The sequence below is a fragment of the Hypanus sabinus genome, chromosome 6 (assembly GCF_030144855.1).
Source record: "Hypanus sabinus isolate sHypSab1 chromosome 6, sHypSab1.hap1, whole genome shotgun sequence".
Lineage (NCBI taxonomy): Eukaryota > Metazoa > Chordata > Chondrichthyes > Myliobatiformes > Dasyatidae > Hypanus > Hypanus sabinus.
Window position 1 is genome coordinate 126590772 of NC_082711.1, and position 25349 is coordinate 126616120.

General features: G+C 44.5%; 1 protein-coding gene across 8 annotated transcripts in view; it reads right to left on the bottom strand.

The window, feature by feature from the left end:
• LOC132395815 (protein CASP-like) overlaps positions 1-25349 on the bottom strand; it is a 739549-nt gene that overhangs the window by 405962 nt on the left and 308238 nt on the right. For all 8 annotated transcript variants that reach the window (XR_009512755.1, XM_059972899.1, XM_059972897.1 and 5 more), the window contains exons 11-13: positions 23600-23788; positions 18644-18702; positions 12350-12398 (exon numbers count right to left, since the gene is read on the bottom strand). Coding sequence is in view for 7 of the 8 variants with exons in the window: in XM_059972899.1 (XP_059828882.1) it covers positions 12350-12398; positions 18644-18702; positions 23600-23788 (297 nt within the window). In the remaining variant the exon portion in view is untranslated. The remainder of the gene's footprint in view (positions 1-12349; positions 12399-18643; positions 18703-23599; positions 23789-25349) is intronic.

Consider the following 25349-nt stretch of genomic DNA (forward strand, 5'->3'; position numbering starts at 1 on the left):
CTTTATAGCTATATCCATATGTTGGGACCAGGTTAAGTCCTCAGAGATCTTGACGCCCAGGAACTTGAAACAGCTCACTCTCTCCACTTCTGATCCCTCTATGAGGATTGGTATGTGTTCCTTCGTCTTACCCTTCCTGAAGTCAACAATCAGCTCTTCCGTGTTACTGATGTTGAGTGCAAGGTTGTTGCTGCGACACAACTCCACTAGTTAGTATATCTTGCTCCTTTAAGCCATCTCATCTCCTTCTGTGATTCTACCAAAAATGGCTGTATCATCAGCAAATTTATAGATGGTATTTGAGCTGTGCCTAACCACACACTCCTGAGGTGCACCAGTGTTGATCGCCAGCGAGGAGGAGATAATATTACCAATCTGCACAGTTTGTGGTCTTCCAGTTAGGAAGTCGAGAATCCAATTGCAGAGGGAGGTACAGAGGCCTAGGTTCTGTAACTTATCAATTGTGGCAAAGATGATGTTAAATGCTGAGCTACAATCGATGAATAGAATCCTAATGTAGGTGTTAGTCCAATGTAGCCTAAGGCCATGTGAAGAGCCACCTTTCATTGCTCTATTGTGGTGATAGGCAAACTGAAGTGAGTCCAAGTCAGCCTAGTCATGACCAACCTCTCAAAACATTTCATCACTGTAGATGTGAGTGCTACTAGGCGATAGTCATTACTCTTCTTAGGCACTGGTATGATTGTTGCCTGTCTCCTCATCTCTGTTCTAAACTGATTCCTAAGCTCCGGAACCAGGGTCTTAGCACTCAGATCTGCAGCTGGATCTTCAACTTCCTCACAAACAGGACCCAGGCTGTAAAAATAGGGGGCAAGCTCTCCTCTACAATCACTCTGAGCACCAGTGCCCCACTTGGCTGTCTACTCAGCCCCCTGTTGTACTCCCTGTACACCCAGGATTGTGTACCCATGTTTCCATCGAACTCAATATATAAGTTTGCTGATGACACCACAACTGTCGGCCGTATCTTGGGTAATGATGAGTCTGAGTACAGAGAGTACTAAGAACCTGGTGGCATGGTGCAAAGACAATAACCTATCCCTCAACGTCAGCAAGACAAGCAAATTGGTTGTTGACTTCAGAAGGAGTAGCGGACCGCACGACCCCATCTACATTGGTGGTGCGAAGGTGGAACAGGTCAAAAGCTTTAAGTTCCTCGGGGTGAATATCACAAATGACCTGACTTGGTCTAACCAAGCAGAGTCCACAGCCAAGAAGGCCCACCAGCGCCTTTACTTCCTGAGAAAGCTGAAGAAATTTGGCCTGTCCCCTAAAACCCTCCCTAATTTTTATAGATGCACCGTAGAAAGCATTCTTCTAGGGTGCATCACAACCTGGTATGGAACAGCAAGGAAGGGTTCCTGTCCAAGACCAGAAGAAGCTGCAGAAGATCGTGAACATAGCCCAGCACATCACACAAACCAATCTTCCATCCTTGGACTCACTTTACACCGCATGCTGTCGGAGCAGTGCTGCCAGGATAATCAAGGACACAACCCACCCAGCCAATGCACTTTTTGTCCCTCTTCCCTCCGGGAGAAGGTTCAGGAGCTTGAAGATTCGTAAGGGCAGATTTGGGATCAGCTTCTTTCCAACTGTGATAAGACTGCTGAACGAATTCTGACCTGGATCTGGGCTGTACCTTCCAAATATCCGGACCTGACTTGCATTACCTTACATTTCTATTTTCTAATTATGATTTATAATTAAAATTTTTATTATATTTACTTTGATTTCTACTTCAGGGAGCACGAAGCGCAGAATGAAATATCACTGTGATGATTGTACGCTCTAGTATCAATTGTTTGGTGACCGTAAGTAAAGTACTGCATGAATTTGGATTGGGAGCAGTTCCTGCTTTGTGATGGATGACACTTCCTCTAAATACACCTGCCTTTGAACAGCTAGGATTCTAACCTTTGCTGCATTCAGCTGCTCTGTGCTGAAAGGCTGCTTACAAATGTGCCAACCACTGCAAAGGCTGCCTTTGGCCACTCCTACAATCTCAGGGTTTGAAATGACTTGGGTAAACATTCTCTAGGACACTAGTTTTAAATACACTGAAAGTGCGCTAATGGGCACCACCAAGGCAGACTTCACTCACCATGACTCAGCCACGTCCAGTCACTTATTTATTGAGATACAGTGTGGAGTAATCCTTTCCGGCTCTTTTAGCCATGCCGCCCAGCAAGCCCCAATTTAACACTAGCCTGATCAAGGGACAAATCACGATGACCAATTAACTTACCAACCAGTACATCTTTGGACTGTGGGAGGAAACCGGACAAACCACAGTCCTGGGAAGAATGAACAAACTCCTTAGAGACAACAGCGTGAATTGAACCAGGATTGCTGAATCTGTAGAGCATTGTTGTTGGGCATAAAGAGCATCATGCTGACCATTGTACTATTCACATACCTTAGAGATGGTGCCTCTGCAAAGCAACAGGAGAATCGCAGTAGAAGCTATGCCCTTAAGGTGTGAATGACCACATGCAGTTTCAGGAATTGGGATTTCATCCCTGTTGTTCGGAATATGGTTGCACTCAATGATGGTTGGCAAGAGTAAGTAGATCTGCCCTCCTATTGGCTTCACAAAAAATCCACTGGCACCTCTTCCAGGATGTTCAGCTAACTCCCCGCTATGCTCTTCTGTGGGTGTGCTAAAAACAGTAGGAGCCTATGTGCTGGCCCGAAATTTACAGCTGCATCTGGGTCTAATTTTTCTGAAGTGCAAATAGAATTTTGGCTCAGTTTCCTGGAGTCCTCTAGTGCTTGCAGCACCATGTACCCATCTGTGTTACTGTTTCTCCATTCTCCTTGCTACCCTCCAGATTCTCCAGCACTCTCTGGATGACTGTCTTGTTCACATTCAGACTGACTCTGCCTCAGATAAACACACGGAATGCTGGAGGAGCTCAACATCCAGGCAGCATCTATGAAAAAGTCTCACCAGGGCCCTGTACGGCTGCAGAAGGACCTCTTTACTCCTATACTCAATTCCTCTTGTTATAAAAGCCAGCATGCCATTAGCTTTCTTCACTGCCTGCTTGCTTTCATTGACTGATGTACAAGAACACCTAGATCTCGTTGTACTTCCCCTTTTCCTAACTTGACTCCATTTACATAGTAATCTGCCTTCCTGTTCCTGCCACCAAAGTGGATAACCTCACATTTATCCACATTAAACTGCATCTGCCATACATTTGCCCACTCACCCAAACTGTCCAAGTCACCCTGCATTCTCATAACATCCTCCTGACATTTCACACTGCCACCCAGCTTTGTGTCATCAGCAAATTTGCTAATGTTACTTTTAATCCCTTCATCTAAATCGTTCATGTATATTATAAACAGCTGCGGTCCCAGCACCGAACCTTGCGGTACCCCACTGGTCACAGCCTGCCATTCCGAAAGGGACCCGTTAATCACTACTCTTTGTTTCCTGTCAGCCAGCCAACTTTCAATCCATGTCAATACTCTGCCCCCAATACCATGTGACCTAATTTTGCCCACTAATCTCCTATGTGAGGCTTTATCAAAAGCTTTCTGGAAGTCCAGGTACACTACATCCACTGGCTCTCCTTGTCCATTTTCATAGCTACATCCTCAAAAAACTCCAGAAGATTAGTCAAGCATGATTTTCCCTTCATAAATCCATATTGACTCGGACTGATCCTTCTACTGCCATCCAAATGTGTCGTAATTTCCTCTTTTATAACTGACTCCAGTATCTTTCCCACCACTGACGTCAGGCTAACCAGTCTATAATTCCCTGTTATCTCTCTCCCTCCTTTCTTGAAAAGTGGGACAACATTACCCACCCTCCAATCAGCAGGAACTGTTCCTGAATCTATAGAACATTGGAAAATGATTACCAATGCGTCCATGATTTCTAGGGCCACCTCTTTAAGTACCCTGGGATGCAGACCATCAGGTCCCGGGGACTTATCAGTCTTCAGACTCAACAGTCTATCCAACACCGTTTCTTGCCTAATACAAATTTCCTTCAGTTCATCCTTTACCCTAGTTCCTTTGGCCACTATTAGATCTGGGAGATTGTTTGTGTCTTCCCTAGTGAAGACAGATCCAAAGTACCTGTTCAACTCATCTGCTATTTCCTTGTTCCCCATAATAAATTCACCCGTTTCTATCTTCAATGACCCAATTTTGGTCTTAACTATGTTTTTGCTATTCACATACCCAAAGAAGCTTTTACTATCCTCCTTTATATTCTTGGCTAATTTACCTTCGTACCTCATTTTTTCTTGGGTGAACACTCATGCATTTCCAAGTTAGGTGACCATAGGCATTTTAAATTTCCTGCCTTATAAGAGAATTCATCTTATTTTTGGGTTTGAATCTACGGCTGTCATAATTCCATCTGGCAATTCCCCATCTTGGTATTGTCTCCTTGATTGGGCCTGAATGCCCTCAGTTGATTTCCAATTGTTCCCAGTTCCATTAATTACAGAACACCTGGTTTCCATCAGGGAATGCAGGATAAGAACCCTGGCATCACAGCAATGAGATGCCAGCTGTCAATTCTAGTGACTGTAAATCTCATTTCCTGATCCCTTCGGACTGTTAGTTCCTAGCTCCGCACCATTCCCTGGATATTCTACATGGACCTTGTCTCCGAGTAAAGACCCTCCTGGGTATCAACTCCACGTCCGCGACTATGCTAGCGCATCTCGACCCTTGGCTTCCATCCTAAGTCATGTCCTTGCAACAGCAGGAGAGGATGCAAACAAACTAACAGAGGTGGGAGTAGACTCACACATGGTGGCTTGGATAACGGACTACTTGACAGACAGACCTCAGTATGTGCGGTTGGGAGACTGTAGGTCTGACATGGTGGTCAGCAGCACAGGAGCGCCGCAGGAGACCGTGCTCTCTCCGGTCCTGTTCACCCTGTCCACATCAGACTTCCAATATAACTCGGAGTCCTGCCATGTGCAGAAGTTTGCTGATGACACGGCCATAGTGGGGTGTGTCAGGAATGGTCAGGAGGAAGAGTATAGGAAACTGATACAGGACTTTGTGATATGGTGCAACTCAAACTATCTACGTCTCAATAACACCAAGACCAAGGAGATGGTGGTGGACTTTAGGAGATCTAGGCCTCATATGGAGCCAGTGATCATTAATGGAGAATGTGTGGAGCAGGTTAAGACCTACAAGTATCTGGGAGTGCAGTTAGACGAGAAGCTAGACTGGACTGCCAACACAGATGCCCTGTGCAGGAAAGCACAGAGTCAACTGTACTTCCTCAGAAGGCTGGCGTCATTCAATGTTTGTAGTGAGATGCTGAAGATGTTCTATCGGTCAGTTGTGGAGAGCGCCCTCTTCTTTGTGGTGGCGTGCTGGGGAGGCAGCATTAAGAAGAGGGACGCCTCATGTCTTAATAAGCTGGTAAGGAAGGCGGGCTCTGTCGTGGGCACAGAACTGGAGAGTATGACATCGGTGGCAGAGAGGAGGGCGCTGAGTAGGCTACGGTCAATCATGGAAAACCCTGAACATCCTCTGCACAGCACCATCCGGAGACAGAGAAGCAGCTTCAGCGGCAGGTTGCTGTCAATGCAATGCTCCTCAGACAGGATGAAGAGATCATTACTCCCCAACGCCATTCCGCTCTACAATTCAACCACCAGGGGCAAGACATGTTAAAGTGCCGGGGTTAGGACTGAGCTTAAGTTACCACTCAATGCACTTTAGAACTATTTAAGAACTTTTTAAAAGCTATTTATTAATGCTTTTTGGGAGGGTGATTTTAGATGCATATCATATTTATACTGAGTTAAATACTGTATGTAATTAGTTTTGCTACAATAAGTGGAAAAATGTTGAATTTCCCCTTGGGGATGAATAAAGTATCTATCTATCTATCAGAGGACTGGTTACTTCCCACATTTGACTGCTGCTTTGATTTCATCCACTGTTCAGCAATCATGTCGTATTTGAGGGCCTGCACTAATGGTTGGTTCTTCAGTCACCCTCCTAGAGGAATGACCACCACTAAGTCAGCTGCAACTCCTATATTTGCTTTTGATAAGGAAGCCTCAACTTCACTGTCCTCCTTGAGAACACTCAATGTAGCCTCTGTATGAGCTTTCTCCATATCTGTATGTACTTGCCCATTCGCATTTCAACTTGGCACTTAGTATAAATTGCTTTCATATTTGCCACTTCAGCTCTGGTGCAGGCCCATTCTGTGGCTATGCTAATTGTGGTTTTACTTGAATGTTGCAAAGACACAATTGATATGCTACATTCTGACCTGACTTCCAGAGCTTGACGATAGACGTTGCTCATGTCAGAAGCTGACACATGACATTCAGGTGTGTCTCCAGTTAGTGTGCAATGCCTTTGAGGAAGAGTTATCTTTTCACTCTCAGAGAATGTCTACAAAGCTAGTCAGGGAATTAAATACGTTCTCAAAATCACCTGAATTGGAAGCTTCCTTCAGGGGTTTTAATGAGATGTTATTTGTGAAAAGACAATGCTGTTTCAAGGGCAAATAAAAAGGGGCTAGAGATGGATATCTTTCTACACCATGTGCTTCACGTGAAAATCCAAATATATCCACAAAGGAAATGATATAGAAAAAGCTTACGTGCAGATGTATGTACAAAACAAAATGCATACACAACAAACTGCACCTCTGGAGGCTAGAGCACCAATATTATAATTTCTGCTAAAACTGGCCTGTAGAAATGTTATCTCTGATTTTACAGAAATAGTCTATTAGATTTGTGACGACAAAAATTATCAGATAGTGATGACCATAAACTCAAATGTTCACCTACGAATAACATAAAAATCACTTACTTTCTGTGAGGTGTTCAAATTATGCAAAAATAAATGAATTTACATCAAATTTTCTGGGCCTTTTGAATCATACAGAATTACAGTATTATATGTGATTAGAAATCATTTCAAATAAATAAATGCAGAGTGGTTGCGCTGATACGCAACGAGTGAGAGCAACACACTGACTCAAGCAGGGTCTGATTGAACTGTTTACAGTTTCCAACCGCACGCACTTAAGTGCCCGCTCCCAGCATCCCCTGCTCTTTGCGGGGCAGAAGTGACGTTGGCTTCCGGGCCGAGATCTGCCCCGACACTCAGAGCCCTTTCGGTTGCCGCTGGCTGTGGAATCGCCCGCGACTGCTGGAGCCGGTTCGCTTGCCGCGTGGGCGAGCCGCCACATGACCCCCGCCCCCCCCCAGAACCGGCGCCAGGAGGTGCAGAGTCCACAGCCTGCACACTGTCAGATCTTTTAGATGGCTGGCCTCGTCGTCGTGGGGGAGGCACCGCAACCGGGCGTTCAAGGTCTAGATGTGCCGGTTTGAGATGGTCAATGGTAAAAGTCTCTTCACGACTGCCGATGTCGAGAACGCAGGTCGTCCCATTATGGCACACCACCTTGTAGGGTCCTTCGTATGGTCGCTGCAGGGGTGGTCTGTGCGCGCCTCGGCAAATGAAAACATACTTGCTCTCTTGTAGGTCCTTGGGCACGAAAGAGGGTGTTGTTCCGTGATGGAACGTTGGGACTGGAGCAAGTGTTCCAAACCACTCCCGGAGTGTAGTCAGGACCGCCATGGGTGTGTACTCCTGGCCACAGGCTGCTGGCACAAACTCACTGGGAACTGTGAACGGGGCACCGTAAACAAGTTCCGCCGATGATGCGGCCAGGTCCTCCTTGGGTGCCATGCGGATGCCAAGCAGCACCCAGGGCAGTTCGTCAACCCAGTCTGGCCCTCGGAGGCGTGCCATCAGTGCTGACATCCAAGTCCGGTGGAAACGTTCCACCGGGCCGTTGGACTGCGGGTGGTAAGCAGTCGCTCGGTGGAGCTGGGCTCCGAGGAGTTGTGCCAGTGCAGACCACAAAGCTGATGTGAACTGCACACACCTGTCTGAAGTGACGTGGGCTGGGAGTCCGTGTCAGCGAGTGGGATAGCTTCCGGCCACCTCGTGAACCTGCCCACTATAGTGAACAGGGATCTCGCTCCTCTCGAAACCGGCAGTGGGCCGACATGTCAGCCTTCAAGTGCCTCTGGATTTTGGAGGTTTGACCGTGCGTACGTGTCCTGGCCCAGTGCCCGACCTGCTTGTGTAGACAAGCCACACAAACCTGTCTGCGATCAGCTGGATGGTTGCCCGGATGGAAGGGTGAGCTAAACCATGCAAGGCGTCGAAAATGCGGCGCCTCCAAGCGGTCGGGACAATGGGCCGCGGTTGCCCGGGGGACACATCACAAAGGAGATCAGTACAATGAGTATGTCTTCGAGGCGGAGTCCCGAGATTGCAGTTCGGTAAGCCGGCAACTCGCAGTCCAGTCGCATAACGCTAAAGCCGCATAATCCACCCCCGGAGACAGAGAGTGCACTGATTGGACAGAGGTGCGTTACAACGCATCGGCTATCACGTTGTTCTTCCCGGGGATGTGCTTGATCGTGATGGTAAACTCCGAGATGTACGACAGGTGGCATTGTTGGCAGCCCGACCATTGGTCCGACACTTCGGCAAACTCCCTCCCTTCCAGGAAATACCTGAAGTGCTGGATGGCAAGGTACAGGGTCAGCAGCTCCCTGTCGAAAGCACTGGACTTAAGTTCCGGGGGTCATAGGTGCCGGCTGAAAAAAACAAACGGCTTCCACTGGCCTTCGATGAGCTGCTCGAGCTCGCTGCCAACTGTTGCGTTGGAGGCATCCACAGTGAGGGCAGTGGGGATGTCGACCTGGGGGTGGACCAGGAGTGTGGCGTTTGCTAGTATGTTCTTTGCTTGTTCGAAAGCCGCATTCGTCTCCTCTGTCCAGGTGACCTCTTTGACCTTGCTGGATATCAAGCCGAAAAGGGGCTGCATGATCCGGGCCGCTGAGGGCAGGAAACAGTGGTAAAACCATCCCAACAAATTCCTGCAGGCCTTTAACAGTGCTGAGTCTGGCGAATTGGCGGATGACTTCAACTTTTGCAGGCAGGGGCACAGCTCCATGACGGTTGATCCGGTGGAACAAGAAGTCAATGGCGGGTGGACCGAACTGGCACTTAGTGGGGTTGATAGCCAGGCCGTAGTCGCTTAGGCAGCAGCAGAGCAGGAGTAAATGTGCTAGATGTTCCTGGCGGGAGCGGCTGGCGATAAGTATGTCATCCAGGTAGATGAACAGAAAGTCCAGATCTTGCCCTACTGCGTCCATCAGGGGCTGGAACGTCTGTGCCGCGTTTTTGAGCCTGAACGGCATCTTGAGGAACTCGAACAGGCCAAAGGGGGTAATGAGGGCCGTCTTGGGTACAACATCCAGGTGGACTGGGATCTGATGATAACCCTCGGACCAGGTCAATCTTCAAAAAGATGCACATCCCGTGCAGGTTGGCCGTAACGTCCTGGATGAGTGGTACCGGATAGCGATCAGACGTGGTGGTGTCGTTCAGCCTCCTATAGTCGCCGCATGGTCTCCACCCTCCCGTGCACTTGGGCACCATATGGAGTGGGGAGGCTCTCGGGCTGTCGGAACGCTGCACAATCCCCATCTCTTCCATCTTCTTGAATTCCTCTCACGAGGCGGAGCTTGTTGGGCGGTAGCCTGCGGGCCTGGACATGAATGGAAGGTCCCTGTGTGGGGATGTGGTGCATCATGCCATGCTTGGGGTCTGTTGAGGAAAAATGCGGCGTGATAATAGATGGGAACTCCGATAACACACTGGCGAACTCGTTGTCGGAATACGTGACGGAGTCCAGGTGCGAGGCCGGTAACCTGGCCTCACCGAGGGAGAAAGTCTGGAACGTCTTCGCATCAACCAATCGTCATCCCTTCAAATCCAGAGTGTGGAGGAAGTCCGCACCCAGCAATGGCTGTGATATTGCGGCCAGCGTAAATGTCCATGAAAAGCAGCCGGAACCGAACTGCAAGGGGACGGTTCTTGTGCCGTAGGTGCGGATGGTGCTGCTGTTGGCTGCCGTAAGTTCCAGTCCTGTTCTTCTAGTTCAGGCATTGTGGCTCGAGGGGGGTAGGACACTGGTTTTCACACCTGTGTCCACCAGGAATCTATGCCACGTGTGCTTGTCCCAAACGTAGAGGAGCCACCATAGCCATCAGCGACGGCTGGTCCTGGCGTTTCCCTGGAACGAGCATGTGGTCGGCAGCAGCAGGCCCCGTAACCCCACCTTTGGTAAAAACTCAGAAGAGGTGCCGTCCCCTGGTGTGGGTGTTACGTGCTCCACTGCTGGGGTGTGGGAGGGCTGGGCTTTCGGCTGTGCCGCAGCACAAATTTCGATGGTGGTTCCGCCATTTCGTTTGGCACACCAAAGCACGTCCACGCGGGCAGCCACCCTGCGCGGGTCTCTGAAGTTTTCATCTGTTAACAGGAGGTGGATGTCTTCTGGCATTTGCTCCAAGAAGAACTGTTCAAAAAGGAGGTAAGGCTTATGGCCGACTGCCAGTGCTAGCATGTCGCTCATCAGGGCTCTTGGCGCGCGGTCGCCCAGGCCGTTCATATTCAGTTACTGCGTGGCCTGTTGGCGGCCGGAGAGGCCAAATGTGCGGATTAACAGGGCCTTGAGTGCCTCGTACCTGTCTGCTGCCGGGGGCTCGATAACGTGGTGTGCTGTCTCCTGGTCGAGGGCGCCCACCACATATTAATACCTGGTGGTGTCTGAAACAATTTGCCTGAACTGGAACTGGGCCTCTGCTTGCTCGAACCAGACCAGGGGGTTGAGTGGTCCAGAAGGTTGGCAGTTTAAGGGAAACTGCATTCTGCAGAGCCGAGTCCAAATGCTGGGTCTGAATGCCGTTGGACCGTCGGGGTCACCAATGTGGTCACGCTAAAACGCAATGAGTGAAAGCAACACACAGAGTCCAGCAGGGTCTGGTTGAACTGTTTACTGTTTCAATGAGTGCCCGCTCCCAGCATCCCCTGCTCTTTGCGGGGCTGTACGGTTGCCGCTAGTTGCGGACTCGCCTGCGACTGCTGGAGCACCAGCGAGCCACCACAGCAGCTAATAATCTAATAAATTCTAAAAATAACTGATGGGAACAGTAGTCAAAAAGTCAGAAACAAAACTAAAATACAATAGATAATTGAAATAAAATGTTTGTAAATCTATGTGTCATAATGAACCTGGTCAGGTGTCAGATCTCTCAGTGGGAGAGCATTTTAGAGATAGTGATCATAATTCTGTCTCCTTTACTACAGCATTGGAGAGAGATAGGAACAGACAAGTTAGAAAACCGTTTAACTGGAGTAAGGGGAATTATTTTTTTAATTGATTTTTTTATGTATTTCTACAATTACTACATCAAAAGCCCAACAGCAAAACGAAGATTAATACAGTGCAAGATAAACATACAGTAATATAATTCAAAACAATGATGAAAAAGCACCCAAAATAAAATCATGTAAAGTAGTATCCTTCCCTCTCAACTCTTAATTGAGAGTTAAGGGGCAAAAGTTTAGGGGTAACACGAGGGCGAATTTCTTTACTCAGAGTGGTAGCTGTGTGGGATGAGCTTCCAGTAGAAGTGGTAGAGGCAGGTTTGATTTTGTCATTTAAAAAAAAATTAGACAGGTATATGGACAGGAAAGTAATGGAGGGTTATGGGCTGAGTGCAGGTAGGTGGGACTAGGTGAGAGTAAACGTTCAGCACAAACAAGAAGGGCCAAGATGGCCTGTTTCCATGCTGTAATTGTTACATGGTTATATGGTCAGGGGTAAGTTTTTAATCAGAAAGTGGTGAGTGCGTGGAATGGGCCGCTGGCAACGTTGGTGGAGATGGATACGATAGGGTCTTTTAAGAAACTTTTAGATAGGTACATGGAGCTTAGTAAAATAGAGGGCTATAGGTAAGCCAAGTAATTTCTAAGTTAGGGACATGTTCAGCACAACTATGTGGGCAAAAGGGCCTGTATTGTGCTGTAGGTTTACTGTGGTTCTATGTTTCTAATATGCACACCTAAATGAAAACTGGTAGCTGCAGTGTTTTAAAATTCTTCCCACTGAGTTCTGGCAGTCCTGTAGAATTTAATGTGAACCACCAGAGCTAAATTTTGAGATGTGTTTTTCACAGCAAAGCAGCATTGATTGGGTAGAGATAAACAAATGCAACTCAATTATGTTCAAATTCCACAGGGAGACGGTAAAAATCCTAAACATCTTAAATCTAGCACTGAAAATCATCTGTTCTTTGTATGCAGATGTTCTCACCCCAGCCTAAAATCATTCCTTTGAAATGCTAAATACATTTACCAAAATACTAAGGAATACTGTTCACAAACATGTTCAGATAATATATCTCACATTCAGCTGTTCAATTAGAAAGGAACATACCTGTGCTCCAGATCCCTCTGCTGGTACAAATTCCATGGACTTCAAGATACTGGAAATAATAGGAATAGAGTCAGAATCAGAAACTGTTGCAGCGCAGAATCAGAACCTTCAGCCCAATAGCTCCATGCCAACCAAGACTCCTACCCATCAATTCATGCATAAAAAACTTGCTCCTGGGAAAACCACTGCGATCAGTCACCGTATTTATGACTGTCCTGTGCCAAGCAGTGCTCTGTGAAGATATATTGAATCTATCTACTTATATAAGGTACCTTATGTACATAGGTGGGGGGGGGGGGGGTGTGTGTGTGTGTGTGTGTGTGTGTGTGTGAGTGTGTGTGTATAGCATTTTTAATTAGTGTTCATTATCTTTTTGTGTTTTTTTCTGTACAGCAGCAGGACTGGAGTAAAAATTATTTTGTTCTCTTTTACACTTGTGTACTGGAAGTGATATTAAACAATCTTGAATATATACCACTATAAAGCTGTCCCTCAGCCTCCTTTGTTCCAGGGAAAGCAGCCCTACCCAAATTAAGCCCTTCAGTGTCAGCAGGATTCTTGAAATAATTTCTGAATCCTTTACAACTTAATGGCATCCTTCTCTATATTTTGGCAACCAGAAGTGAACAATATACTCCAAACATGTTTGGAGTACCAATAATTTGTACCATTACAACATTACCTTCCAGCTCTTGTACACAATGCCCTGACCAATAAAGTATGTCATACCAGATTTCACCATCCTGTCTCCCCTGTATCACCATTTGCAGGGAACTCTGCATGTCTATCCCTTACTACCCTGGTTTAACTTCCAAAATGCAACACTTTACATCTGCAAGTTAAGTTCAATCTGCCATTCCTTGGATTGCAATGCCAGTTGATCTAGACCCTGCTTGTAACCCAACACAATTTTTTTCACTATCCCACAGATTAAGTTATCCATTAACTTAATAACCATGCTATCTACATTTTCTTCAAATTCTTTAATACAGATGACAAATCTGAAAACCAACACTTGAAGTAGCACCCTCCTATTCCTACCACCGCTAAGTTTGCATCAGTGGCTAGCTTATCCTGTTTCACATGTGATCTAACCTTCTATAAGCAGCCTACCATGAGGAAGCAGGTCAAAGCCTTGATGAATATTGATTTACTGGTGAATAACATCCTTCAACTGGTACACAAACTACAGCAAGGATAGACTCCTCAGTTCACTTCAGACCATTCCAGTTTATACTAAGGCCATAGAATAGACTTACACATGTCAGTGCCTGGGCTGCTGTAGGCAATCCAAGTATCAGTTGCCTGCAGACAGGGATCATTACTGCCTAGTGGACCGGACACTGCAATTCAATATATAGATACATTTTGCAGCAGAGAGGCTGTTAGGTTTTTGATTTGTAAGGGTGCCAGAAGTTACAGGGAGAAGGCAGGGAAACGAAAGGAAAAATAAATCAGCCATGATTGAATGGTGGAACAGGCTCAAGAGGCTGAATAACCTAATTCTGTTCTAATGTCTTATGGTCTAATCTGCAAGACTAATATGAACTATTGTCATCTCCATTCAAATTTCTTTCAGTTGGAAAGACACCATTTGGTCAGTCAAGCCTACAATGGGTCTCCATGCAACTGATTCTCTTCTACATGTCTATCAACTCCCCCGATGTTCCTGAAACAAACATTCCCACCAGTCAGGCCACATCATCTTTTTGCAACTACAAACCCCATTTCCAAAAAAGTTAGGATATTTTCCAAAATACAATAAAAACAAAAATCTGTGCTATGTTAATTCATGTGAACCTTTATTTAACTGACAAAAGTACAACAAAAAGATTTTCAATAGTTTTACCGACCAACTTAATTGTATTTTGTAAATATACACAAATTTAGAATTTGATGGCTGTAACACACTCAACAAAAGTTGGGACAGAGTTAAAATAAGATTGAAAAGTGCACAGAATATTCAAGTAACACTGGTTTGGAAGACTCCACATTAAGCAGGCTAATTGGTAGCAGGTGAGTTATCATGACTGGGTCCATCAAAGGCTCAGTCTTTACAAGCAAGGATGGGTCGTGGCTCACCTCTTTGTGCCAAAATTCGTGAGAGAATTGTTAGTCAGTTCAAAAGGAACATTTCCCAACGCAAGATTGCAGAGAATTTAGATCTTTCAACATCTACAGTACATAATATTGTGAAAAGATTCAGAGAATTCAGAGACATCTCAGTGCGTAAAGGGCAAGGTCGGAAACCACTGTTGAATGCGCGTGATCTTCGAGCCCTCAGGCGGCACTGCCTAAGAAACTGTCATGCTACTGTGACAATTATAGCCACCTGGGCTCGGGAGCACTTCGGAAAACCATCGTCACTTAACACAGTCCGTTGCTGCATCCAGAAATGCAACTTGAAACTGTATTACGCAAGGAGGAAGCCATACATCAACTCTATGCACAAACACCGGCGAGTTCTCTGGGCCCGAGCTCATCTCAGATGGACCAAAAGACTGTGAAACCATGTGCTGTGGTCAGATGAGTCCACATTTCAGCTAGTTTTGGGAAAAAACAGACGTCGAGTTCTCAGTGCCAAAGCAACCATCCTGATTGTTATCAGCGAAAGGTGCAAAAGCCAGCATCTGTGATGGTATGGGGGTGCATCAGTGCCCACGGCATGGGTGAGTTGCATGTATGTGAAGGTACCATTGACTCTGAGGCATATATTAGGATTTTAGAGAGACATATGTTGCCATCAAAGCAACGTCTCTTCCGGAGCTGTCCATGCTTATTTCAGCAGGACAATGCCAGACCACATTCTGCACAGGCTACAACAGCGTGGCTTTGTAGACACAGAGTGTGTGTGCTTGACTGGCCTGCTGCCAGTCCAGATCTACTCCTAGTGAAAATGTATGGCGCATCATGAAGAGGAGAATCAGACAACGGAGACCACGGACTGTTGAGCAGCTGAAGTCTTATATCAAGCAAGAATGGACAAAATTTCCAATTGCAAATCTACTACAATTAGTATCCTCAGTTCCAAGACGATTAAAAAGTGTTATTAAAAGGAAAGGTGATGTAACACAATGGTAAACATGCTTCTGTCCCAACTTTTGTTGAGTGTGTTGCAGCCATCAAATTCTAAATTTGTGTATATTTACAAAGTACAATTAAGTTGGTCAGTAAAACTATTGAAAATCCTTTCGTTGTACTTTTGTCAGTTAAATAAAGGTTCACGTGAATTAACATATCACAGATTTTTGTTTTTATTGCATTTTGGAAAACATCCCAACTTTTCTAGAAATGGGGTTTGTACTATTATTGTGCCGGAGTTACAGAAACCAGAAGTCCCACATCTATGGTCCAAGAACAGCTATTTCCATTCAACCCCAATGGGCAAAATCTTAAACACTAAAATTTAACATTCTGACGTGTCTGTTCATTTTGCACTAAAACAGACTTGGTTTTTAGCTTGTTTCAAGTGTGCTCTTTCTCGTAAAAATAGTGCTTAATTTGTTTTTCTTATGAATTCTGCTTACATGATGCTATGTGCCTGTGATGCTGCTTCAGGTTTTTCCAGTTAACCTGTACACATAAGTAGTTGTGGAAACATGTACTGTACCTGTGCATACAACAATAAACTTGACTTACACCTATATAAAGCACAATGTGAAACCAATTAACCTACCAGAACCTTTATGGAATGTGAAAGGAAACCAGGCTACCCAGAGAAACCCACATAATCACAGAACAAATGTGAAATCTCCATTCTAACAGCACCAGAGGTCAGGATTGAGCACAGGTCACTAGTATCGTGAAGCAACAGCAAATCTGCTACTGAACTCCGGAATCAAAGTCTCTGCAACGGCAGCATTGTGAAGATGTTACTTGCATTTGACGCTGAGCTCAGAGTCATCATTTACATGTTTAACAGAGGTGCCTGAAGGAGTGGATAATACAGACAACACCTCCAAAATAAAACTCAGTCATAAAATCATACAGCATGGAAACAGGCCATTCAGCCCAACTTGCCTACACCAATCAGTGGGTATCTTTCTGTCATAATCTCATCTCCCAGCACTTGCTGCATGGACTTCAATGTGTTCAACTCTTAAAGGCTATCAATTACTCAGTTTCAACCAGTTCAGATACTTGTTGTTTATAATTTTATATTCCTTAATTCATAGACTTTCCTTTCCTGCTCTGGTCCGAGGAGAAGGGATTTAACTCCTTCAGTCTCCCCTCATAAATTAGCTGCTGCATTCTTGGTAACATCCTGGTAAATCTACTCTGCACCCTCTCCAGTGTGATCATGTCCTTCCTGTCACTTGGTCACCAGAATTACACACAGTTCTCCAACAGAGGACTAACCAAGATTTTATGAAGTTGCAAAATATACTCTCTATTTCTGTATCCAATATCTGACTAAAGAACACTCACATTGACACCTTCCAAGATGTCACCAAGATCCCTCTGTTCTTCCATACACCTTAAACATTGACCATCATAGTGTATGCCCTAGCCTCAATTGTACTCCAAAACTGCATCACCTCACATTTGACTGAATTAACTCCATCTGCCAGCTTCCAAGCCATTTCACCAGCACTTCAGTATCTTTCAACCTAATACTATCTTCCAACTCAGCCCCATGGCACTCTCCACCCATATGAGCCCTGTATGACTCTCCAACAATGAAAACCCGTTTCCCTTAGAAAAGATAGAACGTTTTTCAACAAAGGCCAATGTCAACTATGAAAGTCACTACTGCCATGACTATGCCAATTATACTTTTAGCCAACTGTTGAAAAAACTGTTTAACGATAATGACCTCCATACTGAATTATCTGCAAAAACAAATCAGAATATTCCCACTTACTTAATTTCTGAACTATCATCAAATATAAAATTACTCTCACTACACGTTTGAATGATTTTCTATGTAGAAAGTGCAATGAAAACATCAGTTGTTCTTCACTGTCAAGATTTATAGGACAAAAAATTCCAGATTAAAGCATTCTCAATGCTGGAATAAAAAAATAAAAACAAGGGAAGATTTTCACAGTAAATATTACATTTTAACTGCTAATATTAACAACTTCTTATCAACATAGTTTTGACCATCCTCCAGATATGACAGGCAACACTATTAGCTGCCATCCATGAATGAAGATATTCATTACAGGAACATCTGCTCAGCTGATAAGTTAATCTGTTTATATCCTCCACAGTTTAGTTAATAAAACGAACTGAATTATCACAAGGGCATACCAATACAGCGCACTTGGTATGGCTATATTTGGTCTTTCAGAATTAAGGCCTTTGATGAGATGCTGCACACAAGGCATCTCCTCCCTGTGTATTAATGGAAAGATGGAAAGCTGAATGGCAGGAGGCAAAGAGAGGGAATAAAGTTAGGCTGCCGATGACTAGTGGTGTTCCACATGGGTCCAAGTTGGGACCACTTCTTTTATTATTGTATGTCCACGATTTGGATGATGAAATTGATAGCTTCATGGTCAAGTTTTGCTTACGATACGAAGATAGGTGGGGGCAGGCAGGTAGTGTTGAAGAAGCAGAGCGGCTGCAGAATGACATATCGACTGATGACGAGAATGAACAAAGAAATGCCTGATGAAATACAGTGTCAGGAAGTGTAAGGTCATGCATTTTGGTAGGAGGAATAAAAGTACAGACTATTTTTAGACAGGGAGAAAATTCAAAATTCTGAGTTGCAAAGTAATTTGGGAGTCTTTGTGCAGGATTCCCTGAAGGTTAAGTTGCAGATTGAATTGGGGATGAAGAAGGCGAGTGCAATAGTAGCATTCATTTCAAGAGGACAACAATATAAAAGCAAGGATGTAATATTGAGGCTGCATAAGGCACTGGTGAGGCCTTGTTTGGGAGTTTTGAGCTGCTTCTTTAAGGAAGGATGTGCTGACGTTGGAGAGGGTTCAGAGGAGGGTCACAAGAGTGATTCCGAAAATGAAAGGGTTATCTTATCAGCAGCAATAGAAGGCTGTGGCCCTGTATTCACTGGAATTTAGAATTGGGGGGGGGGGGGGCGGTAGAATTTCATTGAAACATATTGAATGTTGAAAGGCCTAAATAGAGTGGATGTGAAAAGAATGTTTTCTTTGCTGGGGAAATCTAAGGCGACAGGGCACATCTTCACATTAGAGGCATGTCCATCTCGAACAGAGATGAGGAGGAATTTCCTTAGCCAGAGGGTGGTATGTCTGTGGAATTTGTTGCCACACTTTTCTTTTGCCAAAGGTACAGATAGAAGCTACTTTGTAAATTACTCACCTCAGTTCCTTCTTAACCTCTTCATAGTCTGACTGTTCTTTTAGCTTTTCCTCCAGTTGCTTCAAAAATAGACAAAACAATTTATTTAAAGGTTGATAAAAGTAGTAAAAACTAGTGTTCACCCAACAGTACAAAGTGTAATATCCTGCAACATTCATTGTCAGGTAAATGATAATAATTGTTCAACATTTACCATACCCATTTCCTACGAGACTACCATCCCACTAAATGAGAACAATGTTATGCATACTATGCCATGCAAAAATTTGAGCACCCCGCTCGAAATTTCTCTCACTGTGAATAGCTAAGCGAGTAAAAGATGACCTGATTTCCAAAAAGGCATAAAGTTAAAGATGACACATTTCTTTAATATTTTAAGCAAGAATACTTTTTTATTTACAACTTTTACAGTTTCAAAAGAACAAGGAAGGAAAAGGGCCCGAAGCAAAAGTTTGGGCACCTGGCATGGTCAGTACTGTTACGTGCCCGTGGGTATCTTGTACAAGTCACGAGAACGTGAAGTAATTGAGGCTATACTGGACATGAGGTAATGGTCTTGTGATGGAGGAGTGACGTCATTTTCCCGCCAGTGAGAGGACATGTGATAGTTTTTTTCAACAGGGTATAAAAGGAGAATCCCTCCCTGTGACGCAGGGCAGTCGGTTGTTGATTTCACTGGTCACTCTGCGTTGCTGCGTATTTCGATGTATGACGCAGTTTTATTTTAAAGTGCAGTTTTATTTTCTGCCTTAAGTCTCAAAGGCAGTTCCACTCCAATACTGCCAGTCCAGTCCGTGGAGAGTGAAGATTTTAAAGTAGTTTGGAAATCCCGAAGGATTGGGAAAGTTAATGTTAACGGTGAAATAGATTCGACCTTTGTTTAATCGTTGCAAAAGGAATTAGTAACCTGTGTCCATGTTAATTCCTGCTTTGCCAAAAGACAGCAGAAAGAGTTGGATGCAGAGATTCACCAAGGAAAGGTCAGTGCCTTTAAGCCGTTTTATTTCCTTCGGCCGTAAATCCTCCGAGAAATAACAGTCCGGCTGGGATCAGCAGTAATAGCATGGGAAGGATTTAATACAGGAAAGAAAGCCTCTCCCAAGCGACTGGGTAAAACTTTGGACTTTCGCATTATGGCTTCAAGAACTGTTCAAGCTGCCGCACAGCAGCTGACTTCCGGTTACGTTAGTCGTTTGTTTACTTTTGGGTTTTTTACAGTGTTTAATAAATGTTTTATTTGTTTTAAAAAACCTGTCTCAATTATATATTCATTGTTGCTGATTTGTAACAGTACTTAGTAACACCCCCTTTGGCAAGTATCACAGCTTATAAATGCTTTCGGTAGCCAGCTAAGAGTCTTTCAATTCTTGTTTAGGGGATTTTAGCCCATTCTTCCTTGCAAAAGGCTTCTAGTTTTGTGAGATTCTTGGGCTGTCTTGCATACACTGCTCTTTTGAGGTCTATCCACCGATTTTCGATGATGTTTAGGTTGGGGGACTGTGAGGGCCATGGCAAAACGTTCAGCTTGCGCCTCTTGAGGTAGTCCATTGTGGATTTTGAGGTGTGTTTAGGATCATTATCCTGTTGTAGAAGCCATCCTCTTTTCATTTTCGCTTTTTTGTACACACAGTGTGATGCTTGCTTCCAGAATTTGCTGGTATTTAATTGAATTCATTCTTCTCTCTACTAGTGAAATGTTCCCCATGCCACTGGCTGCAACATAAGCCCAAAGCATGATCGATCCACCCCCATGCTTAACTGTTGGAGAGCTGTTCTTTTCATGAAATTCTGCACCCTTTTTTCTCCAAACATGCCTTTGCTCATTGCGGCCAATAAGTTCTATTAGTAGATATCTACTGATACCTACTATAAGCCTACTGATTCTAACAGCAGTAGAACTGCTGGCAATAACCTTTCAGACTTAAGGCAGAAAATAAAACTCTACTTTAAAACAAAACTGCATCATACATCAAAATACGCAGCAATGCAGAGTGACTAGTGAAATCAACCACCGACTGCCCTGCATCACAGGGAGGGATTCTCCTTTTACACCCTGCTGAAAAAAACTATCACATTTCCTCTCACTGGCGGGAAAATGACGTCACTCCTCCATCACAAGACCATTACCTCTTCCCACCCTGTCTCTTGCAAAAATGCTATCCCCTTCTCACAATTCCTCCGTCTCCGCTGCATCTGCTCTCAGGATGAGGCTTTCCATTCCAGTACGAAGGAGATGTCATCCTTTTTTAAACAAAGGGGCTTCCCTTCCTCCACCATCAACTCTGCTCTCAAACGCATCTCTCCCATTTCACGTACATCTGCTCTTACCCCATCCACCTGCCACCCCACTCGGGATAGGGTTCCCCTTGTCCTCACCTACTACCACATCAGCCTCCAGGTCCAATGTATAATTCTTCATAATTTCCGCCACCTCCAACCTCCTGGCACTTATCCTTGTAAGCGGAACAAATGCTACACCTGCCCTTACACTTCCTCCCTCACCACCATTCAGGGCCTCAAGACAGTCCTTCCAGGTGAGGCGACACTTCACCTGTGAGTCGGCTGGTGTGGTATATTGTGTCCGGTGCTCCCAGTGCAGCCTTTAATATATTGGTGAGACACGACGCAGACTGGGAGACCGTTTCGCTGAACACCTACGCTCTGTCCACCAGAGAAAGCAGGATCTCCCAGTGGCCACACATTTTAATTCCATGTCCCATTCCCATTCTGGTATGTCTGTCTATCCATGGCCTCCTCTACTGTCAAGATGAAGCCACACTCAGGTTGGAAGAACAACACCTTATATTCCGTCTAGGTAGCCTCCATCCTGATGGCATGAACATTATGATTTCTCTAACTTCCATTAATGCCCCTCCTCCCCCATCCCTGATTTATTTCCCCCCCTCCTTTTTTTTCTCTCTCTCTGTCCATCACTCTTTGCCTGTTCTCCATCTCCCTCTGGTGCTCCCCACCCCCTTTCTTTCTCTCTAGGCCTCCCGTCCCATGATCCTTTCCCTTCTCCAGTTCTGTATCCCTTTTGCCAATCACCTTTCCAGCTCTTAGCTTCACTCCACCCCCTCCCGTCTTCTCCTATCATTTCGCATTTCCCCCTCCCCCTACTTTCAAATCTCTTACTATCTTTCCTTTCAGTTAGTCCTGACGAAGTGTCTCGGCCCGAAACGTCAACAGTGCTTCTTCCTATAGATGCTTGCTGGCCTGCTGTGTTTAACCAGCATTTTGTGTGTGAGGCTTGTTTAGATGTTCCTTTGCAAACTTCTGACACTGAATTTTGCAGTGAGGACACAGGAAAGGTTTTCTTCTGATGACTCTTCCATGAAGGTCATATTTGTGCAGGTGTCACTGCACAGTAGAACACTGCACCACCACTCCAGAGTCTGCTAAATCTTCCTTAAGGTCTTTTGCAGTCAAATGACGATTTTGATTTGCCTTTCTAGTGATCCTACGAGCAATACTCTTGGAAAGTTTCCAGACCTCAATTTGACCTCCACCATTCCTGTTAACTGCCATTTCTTAATTATATTACGAACTGAGGAAACGGCTACGTGAAAACACTTTCTTATCTTCTTATAGCCATCTCCTGCTTTGTGGGCATTATTTATTTTAACTTTCAGAGTGCTGGGCAGCTGCTTAGAGAAGCCCATGGCTGCTGATTGTTGGGACAAGGTTTGAGTAGTCGGGGTATTTATAAAGCTTTGAAATTTGCATCACCTGGCCTTTCCTAACAATGACTCTGAACAAGCCATTGCCCTAACAAGCTAATTAAGATCTGAGCCCTTGGTAAAAGTTATCTGAGAGCTCAAATCTCTTGGGGTGCCCAAACTTTTGAATGGAGCTCCTTTCCTTTTTACCACTCTAAAATTGTACAAGACAAAAATAATACACTAATCTTGCTTAAAATGTTGAAAAGAATGTTTCATCTTTAACTTTATGACTTCTGGAGATGAGTTCATCTTGTACTCACTTAACTATTCACAGTAACAGAAATTTTGACTGGGGTGCCCAAACTTCTGCATGCCACTGTACACTGCCAGTTACAAATTCCTTCAAAGCTATTTCCACTGCTCAGCACTGCATTTCTGTTACAGTAAAGGCTGATTTATACTTCTGCATAGTAGCCTACGCCACAACCTTCGTAAGTGGCATGCGCTGTTGTGAGCATTGTGTGCATTGGTGCATCTGCATCGCTCTGCAATCCAACCCCAAAATGCTAGCTGGCGGTGGGGTTTCTATGCCATTGCTTAGAGTTTCTTCGTGTACTTCAAACAATGGTGACTGAGTTCATCATGTTGGAGTTGGAGCTAATAAATGTTGAACAAGGGTTACTTTTATTGAAATTACTGCAATGCAGAAAAGAGAGATGTCAGAGGAGATGGTATGTATGACCATTCAACTGACTGAGGCAAAAGGAGGGTGAATTTTCTGTGCTTGTCCAGTCACTAAGAGACATGGAGGAAGTGCATTTAAGTATTTTCGGATGTCGGCACATAAATTTGACAATTTGGCTCATCATCTCTAACCACTTATTTCGCATCAGTGTACGCATAGTATGCCTGTAGACAGGAGGAAATGCAATGCTACCAAGCAGACCAATCACAGTTGTTGCGGTCTGTATCGCCGCGACGCACAATTACATTTTTGGAGAGGTGCACATCAGGCTATAGCGCAGGGTAGGGCGTAGGGTACAGTGTAGGTTATGCGGCTACGCCGTACCTATGGCGTTTATTTGACGCAGAAGTATAAATCAGCTTTAAATCTATGCACATTGTTATGTAGTAGGAGATTACACCAACTAAAGGCAGTTCCATGTAAGAAATACAAGCCCAGCAAAGTTAGAAATTGGCAAATAAAAATAAAACCCTCAAAAACAGTATGGTCCAAAATCTGCCAAAAAACCATTAATTATTTAAAGTCGAATAAACATTTGAATTCCTTTACCTTGAGTGTGCTATTCTTTGCAGTAAGTTGCTGCTCAAGTTGTGAGACCTGATTTGCTGAGGTCTCACGCAGTTTCGTCAGATTCGCCTGCAGTCGTTGCACGTCTTCAACTAACTGCATTATTTCACGGTCTTTTGCAGTTAATTCAACCTCCAGACTTGATCGTGTTAACACTTCAATAGCTTGTTCCTAATAAAGATAACCCAGAAATCAAACTTAATACATTTGCATCCTTTAATATTTTTATTAAATCATATAAAATAACACACTTCTTGTTCACTAGTTAAGATAGGAGAAAAACGAAACAGATTCTTTCACTGGAATGTAACAGTGATTCCTATCAGCTAAGGAACAGAAGCAAGAGCTTGGTCTTTTCAGCTTTCTCTGTCATTTCATATGAACCTATTCCTCTCTCAGTGGGAAAGCATTTTGGAGATAGTGATCATAACTCTATCTTCTTTACCATAACATTGGAGAGGGATAGGAACAGACAAGTTAGGAAAGCATTTAATTAGAGTAAGGGGAAACATGAGGCGATAAGGCAGGAGCTTGAAAGCATAAATTGAAAACAGATGTTCTCAGGGAAATGTATGAAAGAAATATGGCAAATGTTCAGGGGATATTTGCATGGAGTTCTGCATAGCTACTTTCCAATGAGACAGGGAAATGAATGGTAGGGTACAGGAACTGTGGTCTACAAAGGTTGTTGTAAAACCAGTCAAGAAGGAAAGCCTATGAAAGGTTCAAAATGCTAGGTAATGATAGAGAGCTAGAAGATTATAAGACTAGCAGGAAAGAGCTCAAGAAAGAAATTAGGAAAGCCAGAAGGAGTCATAAGCAGCCCTTAGTGGACAGGATTAAAGAAATCCCCAAGGCATTCTACAAATATGTTAGGAGCAAGAGAAAAGGACCAACCAAGTGTGACAGTGGAAAAGTGTGTACGGAACCGGAGGAAATAGCAGAGGTACTTAATGAGTACTTTGCTTCAGTATTCACTGCGGAAAAGGATCTTGGCGATTGTAGGGATGACTTACAGTAGACTGAAGGGCTTGAACATATAGACATTAAGAAAGAGGATGTGCAGGAGCTTTTGGAAAGTATCAAGTTGGATAAGTCACCAGGACCAGACGAGATGTACCTCAGACTACTGTGGGAGGTGAGGGAGGAGATTGCTGAGCGTCTGGCAATGATCTTTGCAACGGAGATGTTCTGGAGGATTAGACAGTTCCAGATGTTGTTCCATTATTCAAGAAAGGGAGTAGAGATAACCCAGGAAAATACAGACTAGTGAGCGTTACTTCAGTGGTTGATAAGATAATGGAGAAGATCCTGAGAGGCAGGATTTATGAACATTTGGAGAGGCATAATATGATTATGGATAGTCAGCATGGCTTTGTCAAATATGATCACAGAATACAGTATTAATGGTAAGACTCTTGGGAATGTGGAGGATCAGAGGGATCTTGGGGTCCGAGTCCACAGGATACTTAAGGCTGCTGCGCAGGTTGACTCTGTAGTTAAGAATGCATACGGTGCATTGGCCTTGATGAATCGTGGGATTGAGCTTAGGAGCCGAGAGGTAATGTTGCAGCTATAAAGGACCCTGATCAGACCCTGCTTGGAGTACTGTGCTCGGTTCTGGTCGCCTCATTGTAGGAAGGATGTGGAAACCATAGAAAGTGTGCAGAGGAGATTTACAAGGATGTTGCATGGATTGGGGAGCATAACTTATGAGAACAGTTTGAGTGAA